The sequence below is a fragment of the Ascidia mentula genome, chromosome 7 (genome assembly GCF_947561715.1).
Source record: "Ascidia mentula chromosome 7, kaAscMent1.1, whole genome shotgun sequence".
NCBI lineage: Eukaryota > Metazoa > Chordata > Ascidiacea > Phlebobranchia > Ascidiidae > Ascidia > Ascidia mentula.
In genome coordinates, this window is record NC_138572.1 from 3,249,075 (window position 1) to 3,264,185 (window position 15,111).

General features: G+C 41.7%; 1 protein-coding gene across 1 annotated transcript; it reads right to left on the reverse strand.

The window, feature by feature from the left end:
• Nucleotides 1–803: 803 nt before the first annotated feature.
• Nucleotides 804–11,666, reverse strand: LOC145908264 (uncharacterized). The gene is made up of 5 exons (XM_082995506.1): nt 11,192–11,666; nt 6,210–6,361; nt 3,211–3,557; nt 2,625–2,776; nt 804–2,188 (listed from the first exon to the last, which is right to left on the reverse strand). Exons 1-5 carry the CDS (start codon nt 11,628–11,630, stop codon nt 2,007–2,009), a joined length of 1,272 nt encoding a protein of 423 aa, XP_082851632.1. The 5' UTR covers nt 11,631–11,666; the 3' UTR covers nt 804–2,006.
• Nucleotides 11,667–15,111: the final 3,445 nt, after the last annotated feature.

Below are 15,111 nucleotides of genomic sequence, written 5' to 3' on the forward strand. Positions count from 1 at the left end.
GCAGAACCTTTCTCAGAAATGAAGATTCATTGATAGGGGCAGTGACCTTGTCAGGTTCTTTTGCTTTCCTGTTTAAACTTCCCATGACCTTGGGTTTTGGGTTTGAATCGTCGACAAGATGGTCTTCCCAGACCGACGTGGAGAGTGACTGATCACAACAAGGGCCCCGGCCGTGTGACCTACTAGGGGTTGCACTCAGCGTATAGGGCTGTGTGTTTAAATAGGCCCTCCTGTGCGGTTGTTGGGCGATGTAGTGCTGTTAAGCGCCAGGGCGCGTGTCAAAGCATACGTTGGGATTTGTATTTAGAGTGTAAAGTGCAAAGCAAGAGGCCTTTTGACACTGCATTCTACCAAACAGTTTTATGTTTGTCACACTATGACATAAACTGTTGCATTGTAATGTTGTTGATATCCAACATCGCACATTAAGATCATCCTAAAATAACAGTCGCCACCATTTTACATCTATGCCCTGGGCCCAATACTTACATAATTTTTTTCTTTAAACTATAAAATTTGATTTGCAGTGACAAAACATTGGATATCCTTGACTTTTTAACTGCCTCAAGCAAAAACATATTTTATTTTTATTTACTAATAACATTTACCGCCCACAAGCTCACTTGCTGCTCAAACAACAATATAAACAACCATCAGATGGTGTCGCCCAAGAGCAAAAAGATGACGCAAATCACCCTGCACACAGAAACTCAAATGTTGTGTTATCCTTGGCTGGTCGCCCACCCTTCTATCCGGTTCTGCTCGATAAACATGTCTCACTCAGCGAAGACTTACCGCTTCTTATTGTTTATTTTACGGTTACAAATAACTTGGTTATAGTGGCGCAAACCGGGGCGCTCAAGAGGGCGTTTCAAGGGGGGTCGAGAGGAAAACAGTCTGTGTACAAAACGTTGAAAAAACGCAAATAAACAAAACGTGCGCGAACGTATAAATTTTTACACGTGTGACAATAGTATCTTGTGTTAGGACGACAACTTTGTGAAAAAGAACTCTGCAGAACGTATCCACTGCTGGTCACAGTGTAATAGAGCTCTAATGACGACCATTGTACAGTTCCATTTGTCTTTTTGTGGCTTACAGAAACGCCCGTAGCGTGTGCTTCATCATTGGGAGTATATACGTTGAGGCGGCGCGCACTGCAGAATCGCGCAAGTGAAAAAGCTTGCAAAGTACGGTGAAGGACAAATTTGTCTTACACATAACAAAAACGTCTCAACCAGTCAAAACGGGAACAAAACACGATACAAGCGCTGGTAGAATGCACAAGGAATTAGTCGTCTTATTTGCGATAACAACAGCAGTATAGGCTCTATAATGACATGTCTACACACAATTTTTTTTACAAACACAATCGTTGATAAAGAAAAACAACGCGTCTCTCGTCTTAACTTCGTTGCAACGCAATATTTTGACGCCGGCTTTTAGCCATATAAATATATCAGCGGTTCGAACTACTAAACATACGATTGCATATTGTTTGGGTTTTGGAAGCTGGTAAACTTAGAGCGTCATGCAATCCTGCCAGATTTACCGAAAACCGACAACCGTTCTGTTTTGATAGCAGGCTGCGTGCTGTTACGTCATCCTCTATGTATATCATCATTTAAGGAGCTAACAGATACAGTTTACCAGGATAATAGGTCAAACGTTTTGTACTAATTTTTGTGGTATGTAAAACCAATGACAATTCTATCAAAGACGGCTGCGCTTGCAACAAAGATACCAGGTCACGTTGGTATCGCAGTACAGCAGCTAGGAGGGTATGGGTTTTGGATTGAGCTCTTGATATGCTTAAACTCAGGGCTAATTCGAGCTCTGACTGCATGGTGACATTTTGAACACAGGTTGATGCTACAATGGATTGATTACCTTTGGGGAACGCCTCCCGCGCATACGCAAAAGCAGCCTACCTACGAGTTTTGCAAGAGATTGACGCAATGCATTGTGCGTACACGCGGTTATTTGGGTGATAAATTACGGCTCGGTCACTGAAATGAGGACAACTGGTATGACCCGTACGGGGAAATGGGTGCTGAACTGCTGGGTAGATGGGTGAGAACGTGAGGGCGCAATTGAGAAATTGCGTCATGTTCAGTATGCCACGGTCCTGGGCCAGGAATCGACATCATTCCTCCGTATATTGTTGAATGCGGTATGGCGCCCGCGTCTGAAAAAGGATACACTTTTCGTTAATAAACTGTTAAAGTCGTTAATATTTTACTACAAGATATATTATGTCCCAGGAGAGTAGATTTAAATTCTTTAGATTTTGCGAAATCTTTACATATTGTTGTAATTATTAAATTCTTCGAAGGAATAACAAAACCTGAAGTACCTTTATTTTCCCTATAAATGGTTCTTATTCGAAAAGTGTTCTCCAATACTAATAAGGCAATTATACTCTGTGCTCACAAGTTTACTGCATCAAAACAAGGTAAATTATCCTGCACAGTTAACATACTTCGAATGATTTCCATGGAGGTATTCTTTAATTTTTTTTACATACACCACCCTACACCTCAACTGACATTTACTGCAATAATTCTAAAGAATACGTTGCTGATGCGTAATCGTAAACGAGAAAAGAATACTTTTCGTCTTACCGAATTGAAAAGGGTGGGCCTGTGAAACCGTGTCGTATATAGGACTGTGAATATCTTGGAATGCGTAGCCCTGGGTCATTGCGATTTTTGCCATGCTCTGCTGGTCCTCTCCCACAATCCGATCTTTGAGGTGGTTCGGGTCAATTTCTTGCCTGTAAAAACAGTCCGTATTGATTGGCTATTTTCGAAAATGTCATTGGTTGTTGTCCCCCTGGTGATGACGCACAGACTTGCACCGAGTGATTTTAGTGTGCTTTTCTCACAAGTTAATAAAATTGTATTTGTGTATTCGACCGCGCTTGTGTTTATAATCGCTCGGAAGCTGTGTTGTCGACCTTTATTGCAAGACGTTACTTTAACGTATCTTTAGGGTTCTGATACGTGTTGATTTTCGAGTAAGGTATAAAGACAAACGCGCATTGACGGTATGTTTCTGGGGTTTAAAGTTATTAATTGTCGAAAATGTCTGTTCATGTGCTAGCACGGTGCATACGCACTATGTTGGGGTTTGTACAACGGAACCAAATGACCGTTTAAATGTTTGTCATGCCATATACTACTCAACTCCGTATCCAGGACGACTTACTTGAACAAAGGCGGTGCCCCAGTGAGCGAACTAGTCGGAGCATCGTATCGGGGAACGTGGATGCCATTTTGTTCTTTTGCGCCTGCCATCTGATGCATAGCGCTCTGGGCTGCCGCGCCATGGGGCGAGGTATTCAGCGGCGATTCCCGCATCATGCTGTGACGAGTCGGGGTTATAGGCGGCGTTTTGTCGTGGAACACGTGGTTGTTCTCTGTGGGTGAACTCATGCTCGTCACGAGGTGCGGGAGTGTGGACGAAGAGGAGGAAGAGCCGTTGCGCACTTTGGTGTTGGGAAGTTTGTGGTCTTTCTTCCATTTCATACGCCGGTTTTGAAACCAGATCTTGACCTGTGTCAGATAAACACCAATTTACAACTATGTACCTTAATCGTAGTTTCTGAAGTATTTGATTTACATCAGTCAGCCTATTTATACAAAGCAACCACTGCTCCAATACTTTGTGTATTTATATTTTTGCCCAAACATCTGTAATTATATCAGTCCGTGTTTTCAGCTAAAATATGTATATACGCATAGTATTATTTAGTTTCACGGTTGGATGTTCAGTAAGGTGACTTCAGGTCAGGCATCATACAAATGTTGAAACCATTTGTTAAAACAACCTTTGCTTATTATTTATTAAACTATTTTATTTGAATTTTATTAATAACGTTGTTTGTTGATAAATATAGTTTTTTGTTTAAAATGTGGTTTCTTATATAGGTTAGTTTGTAACGTGGCTTTGTTAACGTATCGCAACACAACACATAAAAGTAGAACAGAAACGAAGACGATAGAATGTTTTGGTTTGGGCATTTTTCTCAACTCAACGTATTTGCAAAACCATTTACAGCTGCTATCCGTTGATCGTTTTTCCGTTCGCTATCTGTTTAGAAGCTAATCTGATTGATTGTTTGTCTTGTGTTTCAAGTATGGGAGTTATTGTTTGCCAATGGACTTGCGTAGGTTCGAATGATCTCTTTAGGAATTTCCGTTTTCTGTGTTAATGAATTGTAGTCTAGCCATAACAGTGCTTGGTTTCATCGCCAGGTGGCAACATAATCCTTCCTCAAACAACGATTTTCGTTGTTGCGCAGTCTTGATGATTTTCTTGGCTGCGCTTTTTTGGGATGTTGCCGATGTACGTATTTTCATTGCAAACTAAAATGTTTGCCTGTACGATCGCAAAAAATAAAAGTTGGTGAAGAGGAACGGATTTGTCGTTATGTTAGAAGAAAACAACTGCGAAATGTTGAAACGTGCATGCTAATTGTCTTTACTGATGTGTAATGCACCATGGATTATAAGGTCTACGTTGTATTGATCAGGTCATTAGTTTACTTACCCTTTTCTTGGCACTAAGCTCGTTTCGTCCGATTTGAAAGCTCACAACGCTTATTATTGGTTGCTTACACGCATCAGCTGTGATTATATTTTTATGTTTGTTGCTGCAAGTTATTAACACGGCGGGATTGGCAAACGAACGAATGTGCCGGGAAGCGCAGGGGATTAATCAGATCGACAGAAAGTCAGCAATCGCGCGGCCTCTGTCACTTTGCTTCGCGGCAAAGTCTAATTAATTTGCCCGAGCCGGAAAGGATGAGGTTTGGGCTGCTGTTTTTTGCTCCATAAATCGTCGCTGGGCCGGGTGTTCGTAGATATTTCGGGCCGGTTCCTGACAGCAGGGACTCGAGTTGCCTGTGAGTGCAAACCGCAACCGAGTGCTTAACGCCTGGAAAACAGCCACTGGTGTTTCTTTATAGAGCTTTAACCGCAAAGCGGGTGCGCCAGCGTAAGTAGTAAGTAGAAAATGAAAGCTGCATTGCACACAGCAGTCGCTGTAAAGGAAATTAAAACGCGCAACTTCGACAACTTTGATTGTGATTAAATGCTTAAATGCGGAAACTGTGTGTTTTGTTTTAGCAATGCTGGAATTTTACTTGCGTTTACAAAATCGATTACATATTTTAGTATATGATTTAGAAGCATTCTATAAAAGGTGTTTGATTATTTTGTACACAAAAGCAGTATTCGATAACCCATCTTTATGCCTAAACATGTGTAAGAACAATTTTACATTGGTAAACACGTGGACGAAACAGTCAACCTTCTTTAATATTTTCGTGCTAATGCTAACAACACTGAAACCTATTTGCAACGGAATATACACATGGTATTGCTTTTCCACAACTCATTGACCTACTTAATTTCGCAGACATGTGGATTACATTTCAGTTGTAGACGCCAAGTCTGTGAGCAACACAAACCGTAGTCGTGTTCCATAACATTCGTGCAAACAACAAGCACAAACGTTTTTATGCAAATATTTTCCATTAGGCGCAAGCGAGTAGCGGATGCAAGTTTTGCGTTCACATGCGGCGCCAATCGTCGTGAAATGTCAGCAGATCTTGGGGCTGTTTTGCTCTACCAAAGGCGTTTTTTTCCAGGACGCCGATATGGCGTTAGCGTGAGAAGACTTGGGTTTTTTTGCGTACGAAACTAAACGAAGGGTTAATTACGGTTTCATCAAGGCTTGTTGAAATAATTACGCAGCAGTTTTGTTGCTAAAAAAGCACATGGGAAAAGTTGTTCCAAGAACTGCAGCGGAAATGACTTAATATGTATGAATGACGTTTCTGCGCGTTTTGACACAGTTCTGATTCATAGTATATAGGACCTATTTAATCACATTGTTCAGTCACCTATATCGGCTATTTTTCTTGAAACTTAAGTCTCCAAATGAAATAAAACAATACATTCAACAACTTATCATGCTGAGATGTTTACAATCACAGCTATTTTTTCTTAAAAAAATTGAGAGAATTTTTCTTCAATGCTTTACTGGTAATATCTAAACTTGTTTCAGATATAGGCATATTAACACGAATGTAGCTTTAGGCATTTCATCTGCTGATGACGTCGGCAATGAAAACATAGCATACAAGGTTGTATTGGTTTTACGTTAAAAATGAACCAACAAAACTACTCATCGAAACGTACCTGACGTTCGCTAAGGCACAATCCGTGAGCAATTTCAATCCTTCTTCTTCTCGTCAAATAACGATTATAATGGAACTCCTTTTCCAGTTCGAGCACTTGGTGGCGCGTGTACGCGGTTCGTGGCCTCTTTCCTGGGTCCATGCCGTTGATCACTGTACAATAAATTCGCAATCTTGAAACTGTAATTTGACACGCGCGACTGTCTGTTAGGCGACAGGACAATGATTTGCAAGTCGATGGTAGTTGACTTGGCAGGGCGTTCTGTGGCGCATGGGGATTATTTTTAACCGAGCGACCGTCGCTTGATTTCAGCGAATCCAAACCGCGCACCGTAATTCGCAATCGATCAACGCAGCTCGCGCGCTTTACGCGTTGAGGGCGTCTGCTACATCGGGTCTGCATACACCTTCATAACAAACAAGTTTATGAAACCGTAATTAATAGCGGCAGGTGGTCTAAAGAAGAGGGCTTAATAAAACCGCTTTGAAGAGCTCGTGGGAGCTCGTTAATAATGCGCAGGTCCGCGACTGACAAGCTCTCTGCGCTTCCCCCATATTGGGGGTTGCTTCCTGCGCTTTTTGCTCTACCTGTGTCTGTTTGGTGCGCAGGACTGTGAATTGCTCTGTGACGCTGCATCCTGCATCAACACATGCCGCGGTATACGACGAATAAACACGCCGCCCCTTTGTATATGTTTCTGTTTGAATAAACTTTGGTTCATTGCGTCCTGCATAATTTTTAAATTGGTTGTGTGATAAGTTGTTTCTTCCCCACTTGATAGTTATGTGTGTTGGTGTTTGGTTATACGAGTTGTATCTCAATTTTGCGGTACTAAATTTGTTATCCTTTTTATGGGTTCGTGGCATTGCACAACTGTAGCCACAAGGACATTGTCATGCTAAGAACATTCGCTTGGCGGCGTTTTATGCGGCCGGGTTTTTTATCCCATTAGTATTCGTGCACATCCTTTGGTATGTACCTAATTGTCGCCGCCGCAACAAATGAAGTTTCCAACCGCAGGCTGGTAGCAGCTCCCTTTCGTACCTTTGACGACTGATAAACGACGCAGCATTTATCAAAATCCGGCTGGCCTGGGCTGTGATGTATTACCAAAGCGAGCCGTGGCTTCCTAGTTTCAAACGTACCCGCCGTTTCGAAACAACAGTGGCTTAGACAGTTTCGTCTGAAGTAAATCCAAGGCTACTTTGCTCACCATTGTACAGGATACGGAAAAATTATGACGACAAATCCATACGCATAACGCACTTTTCAGCTATGAGCACCCGAAGGCGCCAGTTTTTCGCCGTTTATTTGATCTGTTTTCTCTGTACAACGGAGGGCGGTCTTTTGACCTTGACAGGTAGATTGCACTGTGGGCCGGCCAACGACATCACAATGGCTTAGCGCTGTGTGCTCTACTGGGAGAGTCGTGTTTGCAAAGCTACCGGAGATGTTTAAACACACTACCCATTGCTATCTGTCCAACCACCCGCGAACTCAAACTGGCAGACAAAGGAGAATTTAAGTTCTGCCCTTGACCGACTTCAGTATACCAAGTTGTTGGTTAAAGTCAAACCATACAGTTCTCAGTTCTCAGTTCTCTGTTCACTTCATTAATAACTTGTTCAAGTTGCCTAATAATTTTGTCTTTTGATTTTACAGTTCAACTGAAAAATGTGTATTTTCATTGGGAGCATTTAAATATTTTTGGGTTTTTGAGTCTTCGCTTTATATCGTTTGAAAATAACTTTTTACAACTATCTTTGGAAAAAATAGAGATATCGATAGATTTAGCGTATGGGCTTAAGATAAAGTTTTGAGAACGACAGCTGACCAATTCAATCACGAAAACACAAGAGTAACCGCCTTAAATTGTAATCAATGATGACTTAAGTGGTTTGTCAACTGCACACAGTCAACATAACTTCCCATCGGTATGAATGCGGATTGCCCATTCCTCAATTGGATGACACGTTTTCGTAATTACCTATCATAAACCCAGCAGCAATTTCCCCTGGGTCGTTGATTGACTTTAAGATCGCAGGCGCCTAATTAAACAGAAGGCAACTCAGTCCAATTATTAGAGGACGCCACTGTGGTGTCGAGTGTTGCCCTGTCGATATCTTTACCAGAAAAGATTGGGCCGACTGCTGACCAGGTTAAAGGTATAGAAAGATAGTAGTTAAAAATGGAGTAACGAGCCGCCTAATATGTATAACTAAGTTTTAGTCTTCTGCAACATATGACACATTTAAGTTCTTCTTTTATACCATTGCTGTGTTTATTGCTAACAACTTGTTAGTAGTTTGCATAAACGTTGAAATCTGTTGTAAAAGAATAAATCAATACTCCAAACAGATCAGATAAATTTCTGGCCATTTTTTAAAGTCTAAATGGAGTACTGGTGTGGACAATTGTGGTACTGTGCCCTTGAATAAGGCTATTTGCAGTTGACCTTACAACGTCTCCCAGAACAGTACGAATGGTTTTGACAGCGGTCAGCTGGTAGCCATTTTGTGAACCGAGCGGAAATGAAGGGTCACATTCATGTCTGTGCTGTTTATTCTCTTTCCTCACAGCAACCATTAAACCGAGTACCATGTCTTTCTTGGAAAAGTAAACTAAGCTGTATATAACACCCTTACTTCGTTTCCACATTTCGAAAGCCCGAAGAACTGCGGAAGCAATAGTCATCTACGCCAGAATGGCAGTCAGCACACAGGCTTTTCAATTACTGAACGAAGTACTGAAAATAGATGCTGATATCAAATCAATGGAAAGATACAAAATCCAGTAACGCCTATATTATGCCAAAGACATTGTAGTAACGTTGTTTCTGTGACAAATCTATACCAAAAATGACAAATATTGCAATAAACAAACGACCCGCTGAAGTGACCAACAGCTTTAAACATGATCCTTTTCGGCAATTCCCTGTAGGAATATATTGTGGCAGTACTTTTTTATCCCTAAAACGTAAACACGATCTTTCTTTTTCAAATGTAGACTGACAAGATTGTCATTATGTTGGTCGAACAATAGGCTTTGCACCAAGAAAGGCAATAAACCTTATAATGGACCCATATAAAGAAAAAAATCGTGTGACTTTTTAATCGTTTACCACTGATAAACATTTTTAAGAAGTTTAGCATGCTGGACTATAGCAGCCAGTCGTTGTAGGCCTGGAACGATTTACGAAGCGTGATCAATGATCGTCATCCGTCAAACTTCGAAGACCGACGAGGGTAATCGTTAATTGAAGGCACAACGCATCGAAGCAGGTGCAATTGCAGAGCAGGGTCTTATACCCACGGCACCTGACCCATAGCATTATTTTATACAACCCACAACCACCCAGTACTTTAACGTATTTTCTGTTGGATCTCAGTGCCTGGAAAAGGCATTTTGTTCAATTAGGGATTGGGTTTTCGAGTACAGCGTCGAAAACAAGGTATTGCATCGCTAGGATGTTGTATCAACGTAGTATAAGTTTTATTCATTTGACCCAACTTTTAAAGGTAAACTTTTTAGACGAAATCCTTAATGTTAATGAAATTTGCAATTCCGAAAGGTTGTCTCGTTAAACATACAGCACTAGTACAAAATCTATGGCCTGGTAGACTTCTGATTATTTTCTGCAAGTCCACAAACAAAATGGTAGAGAGATGTTCAATCCGAATACTTTTGTCACATCTGTGCGCACAAACGTCAATCCCCAACACGTCAAGCTTGGATTTAAATTGACTTGGATTTAATCATTCACTCGCCAACAACTGGAATGGATCTGGTAATGTTTGCGCTGTCCACATAGAAAATGTCCGGCAAATTTGCCCCTCGTAAGTAAACTAACGTCTCGCCAGTGCGATGACATATGACCCGGCGGTGACCACGTGACGAGGAGACCCTCCAACTTCAATTGACTGTGAAGAGGTTTTTGGGATTTAAGGACAGACAAATGCCGAGTGAGATGTGTTGATTGTATAAGGCATGTATTGTAATCTTCGATTAATTTAGTTTCAATTAGATTCGAAATGTTTCTTTTTTACTTCGATTTTATCATCGCGCCTCAAAGGCGTGTGATGTTGTATAGACTAGCAAATGGGTAGCAGTACAAAGGAAACGCCAAGTCGAAGTGATTTTCGACGCACCATTCCATTACTGATCACACAACGATCCAACGTTGTTCAATGCGACCAGCGTCATAGAAAAACCAACAAAGTATTTCCGTGTTGTGGCCGTCGCTAATAACGTTGTAATATACGCTTTTCACGCTATCTTTGCGCGTATACACAAGCGGCAAGCACCAGGGGGCTTTCAGGGCACCCGAAAACACGTGACCAGCAGGGCTTCCTGGGCCGCATGATTTATGGCGTTCTTCCTGATGGCGCGGTAAGCGCGCAGGAACTAGGCGAGGGCAGCCACTGGGTGCAAACGGCCAAAAAGCAGTCATTTCCGCTTGGGTCTGATGCACGGACTAAAATAGCAGCAAAATAGCCCACCTGGCCTAACATAGGCCCTAAGTTTAGTGTGTTTTGCTATTGATTCAAACGGAACAGGTTCCGGTTGTCTTCCGCACAGGCAAAGGTTGTTGTGACAGGGGGCAATACAAATTGCGGTTGACTCAGCACCGCTTTGAATCAAATTGTCACCGAAATAATTTGTAACTCCCGACTCAACGAACGCACACGTCACAAAAGCGATTAGATTCTGCCGAAGTCTGACGACAAATATTTTGACCAATGCGCGGGAGTAATAAGCACTTACATAAGTCAGAAACTTTCCAAATCGATTTTGAAATATTTCAGCTAACATCGTGACACCCTCGACCAATTCCGAACAAATTATATCAAGCACAATGCGTCACTAAAACCACCAGTGCGCATTCTGCATGTACAAACATTTCTCCAAATTACCAAGTGGGCATGTAAAAATTTAGTATGGGTAACATGCGTCTGCCAATACTATGACAAATTTCCACTCACCGTGGCTGACGTGAATTCGCTTCATCCAGGGGTAAACAACAGGCGGGGTGGAGTCCCCACCACGTCCATTCTCTGCGTTAAACTCATCATCATTCAGACCATTTTGGGAGTTCGGGGAACTGATATTGCTGCCCAGTGGTGTCGGAATTCGACCGTTCTGTGGGGTTTCAGTGGACGTGCGAACACCGTGGAGTGCTTGGAGGCTTTGCATTGTCAATTCCGGGTTCGTCGTTTCGCCGTTGCTTGCTTGGAAGCACGGTATTCCCGCGAGACTGCCACCTTTGCTTGAGGAACTTGTTACACCGGGAACAGCTCCGCTGTAAAAGTTGTTCATTGCGTTTTCGCGCCCGCTCTTTGCTATCTCGTGGTGCATGTTGCAGTAGGTTTTTGCCAGGAACTCGTCGTTGGAGCTGACGTTCGTATGATCAAGCACCGACATGTTGCAGTAGTTAATCAGCACTATGCTGTCGAAGCTTTTCCCTGCAAATTACAGTTGTGAGAGGGTTGTCTGATTAATCACGTTTTGCGTTCGTGCATTTGTTAACTCTGATAACAATGGTTCGGTCGAAACACGCACAACAAGAATAGTAAAATGCTGAAGTTAAAAAGACAAATAGGTTGCCACAACCGATATTTTTTTCATTCAAAATAAGCTTTCTACTTGTCCTGGAGAGGTGTACATTTATAGTACAACTGGTCTCATTTCTACATCCATTTGCGTTGTTCGTTTAATGTTTGTTTAATTGCACCACATCAATGTGCATATACCAGTAACCGTGAATTTAGCAAAAAATTGAAAGGGCTCTTATGGCTCTATGTTGATACAAAAGTCACGGTATGCCTTGTAAATAAAGTCCAATACAAAAGAATCTACTGAATGCACAGTTGCCATTTTGTCCGCATAGCGGCGCAAAATATTACCAATGTTTCGGTACTGATAAGAGTGAAACCTTTACAGTACGTCCATTACTGAGTATAGGTGAGGACGCACAACATACTCCCGTGGGATGTCCCTTTACGTTAAAGAGCAACTCTCCCCTTGTTAAAGTTTTGTCGTTTCACTATATAACAACCTGGGTACCTTAATCACAGCACAAACCCACCTGACGCACGGTCAAGTTTCGGCCTTGACCCTTCATAAAACTAGCCTGGATTTCTGTGCTAATTTTTGCCCAGCAGTGTGCGCTACACTTTCAAACAACCCATTGCCAACCACTCTGCCAACACTCTCACTCTACCAGCAATTAATCGACGTCCCACAAGCTTCAACTCAGGCCCCTTTTTTTCGCGCGCCGTTTGCTTGATTCGTTGACGTCACTAAAGAACGGCGCCATTTTGTTTTTGCGCTGAGATTTTTCGTCTCTACCAGGTTACCTCATTGCACGTGACAACTGGCGCCTGCGGAGCTGTGGCATTTCAGTATTTGCCACAACATATCACGAATCGTACTTGGCAGGCGATTCTGTGCATCTCGAATTGGACAAGTTTACCGCAGGCTGCTTTTGGACTGTTGTCAGCGAGTTCGGTTGTATATATTTTACCTTTAAGCGAAGCGTATGTTGTATCTTGTTCGACAATGTGGTTTGCGCACGACCTGCATAACTGTTTGCATAAAAAACAAATGCACATTTGTCTAAATCGTTCTAAAAAAATTATTAAATTATTTGGTCTAAAGAATTTACTTGCTTTCCAAAATAAATGACATATTCTTCGCAAGATTTGTGGATGGGTTTTCCTGCGACACTTTGAACCAACCATTAATCAAAGTATATATTTTCTAAAGGCAACTTGTTCTCAAATTATCCGATTCACGACATGATAGAGCAAGCATGCTTGACTCAATATCGCATCTAACAATGGCATTGTTTGGCATGCAACTATATAGTTACTACTTCTCATTTTGCAGCGCGTTTCCTGCAACATTGTGGCACAGCTGCATTGCTGTAGAGAGACCTATCTGTCATGTAAAAACTTTGCAGCATGTAACAATAGGTAATACACAAAGTTGATCATTAATATTTCCACTTGCTTTGGCGGGCTGTCTGCAAAAATAATTACTCGTTCAACGGCGTATAGTATAGAAGCGAAGCGGGCCTGAACGTTATGGCGGGACATCACACTTTCGCTGCATGAGTATCGAAATAGTGTGACTGCGCAAACAACATGCACAAGGGCTTGGGTTACATTTTCCATTGGAACTCAACAATACGAAGCCGTTTCTTGTTCGTTTCCTTTACCGTTTCCACCCCATCCGGATTGGCGCGTGCCAGCAGCGATCACAGAAGCGACAAGACCGCTCCGCATGTTTGCCGTCCGGCAAGCAGATTTCGCGGTTGGGATCGGATGCCCAAAACCGGTTCTCTCTGCGGGAACGCGGGAGAGATTTTCCGTTGCAAGACAGGCCAGCCTTTGAGTTGCGGCGTGTTACTGTCACAATTTACACGAGCGTTGCAGCGAAAACGCAAATTCGGACTTGCTTGGTAGCGATGACGACATGGTGCAATGCAACTGATTGACCAAATTTAATGATTCGATGTGTGGTTGCTGGTTTCAAAATGACCGTATCGATACCAGTTCTACCCCGTGTGTTTTGTGTTAAATGGACGCTCTACAAGATTTAAAAAAGTACTACATTGTAATACTGCTAAAAGAGGGGCAAAACAGGTAATTTGTTTTCTGTAACTTACAGACGCGGTCAAACATAACGAGACCCAGCAAAAAATACAAACAATCAATCGGTATCGCAATGAGAGGATGCTGCCAATTCGTGCTGCTGGACACTCTGCAGAGATGCATAGGCGTAAAACCCACCATAAAATCCCCGAATGATCTCGTAGAATTGATTGCACACCATTTCAGAGAATGTCCTCCGACTGAGCACACTATTTCTCTTTGCTAATATTAGAACACGCTTCGCAAGAGCTTGTTAAGGACAATTTTCGCGTGTGATCGCGTGGCAACTGGACTGCGGTCCCTTCGTTAAGTTAGAAGCCAAAGGAAACGCCCCGAATACGAAAGAGGAAATTGATTTCTCGTGGTGTTCTTGTAAGTCTTGTAATCATGACACGGTCATTTTAACCACAAAACAAATACAAGGGGTTTGACCAAAGGGATCTCAGCAAATAGGAAAAGCAAAACTCAGAGTCTCATCTTTATTATTTGTAAAAAATAAAAATCGCTTTTGTGCCAATCCGCAAGAAAAGGACAAAAATATGTATAAATGTTTTAATTCATTTAAGTCCTTAGATATTTAATATTAGCATTCACTTTCCTAACAATAAAAAAATAACAAATAATAACCCAAATGGTTTGATATTTTCATTCCATTAAATGCTTTACTCTCACTTAACGAATTGTGGAACAAGGCGTACCCTTATCGATAAATACGATTTTCATTTAGATTTTTTATTCTGCGAAAGTATCGGCCACTAATAATAATGTCCCGTTTTCAGTGCCAAATTGAGAAATGTCGTCCTCTCGCACGAACAATATGCAATGTCGTATTTACCGCAAGCGCCTTTGAGAACATTTCCGCTTACACGCGAAATGACGAAAACTTACATTTAGGCAAGCGACGTGACAGAATAAAGTGATGAAATTTGGCGTTTTCAAATATGACGCTGGGCAATAATGCTTGTCGGGTGAAATTGGACAAAATGTTTTGATGCGAATTTTTGTTGTCATTGATGTTTTTGCCGCATTTAATTTTTCCGCTTGATCAACGCAAAATCAACGTGGGCACTGCTGCATATTCATTTAAACGTGGAACTTTTGAAGTGAATTTACGTAGATTATTCTTGTACAACTCTTAAACAGTGTAACATGCCTTCAACCATCTCACAAACATTAATACAAACTATATATTCTGTATTGGCTACATTATGAATTCATTATATGTAATGAAATTATGAATTCTAACA

Coding starts and splice junctions, on each gene's coding strand:
- LOC145908264 (XM_082995506.1), bottom strand. CDS start 11,630: ATGTCGGTGCTTGATCATACGAACGTCAGCTCCAACGACGAGTTCCTG. Junction 6,362..11,191: donor GCGAATTCACGTCAGCCACG/GTGAGTGGAAAT, acceptor TTTATTGTACAG/TGATCAACGGCATGGACCCA. Junction 2,777..3,210: donor GGGGCACCGCCTTTGTTCAA/GTAAGTCGTCCT, acceptor CTGTTTTTACAG/GCAAGAAATTGACCCGAACC.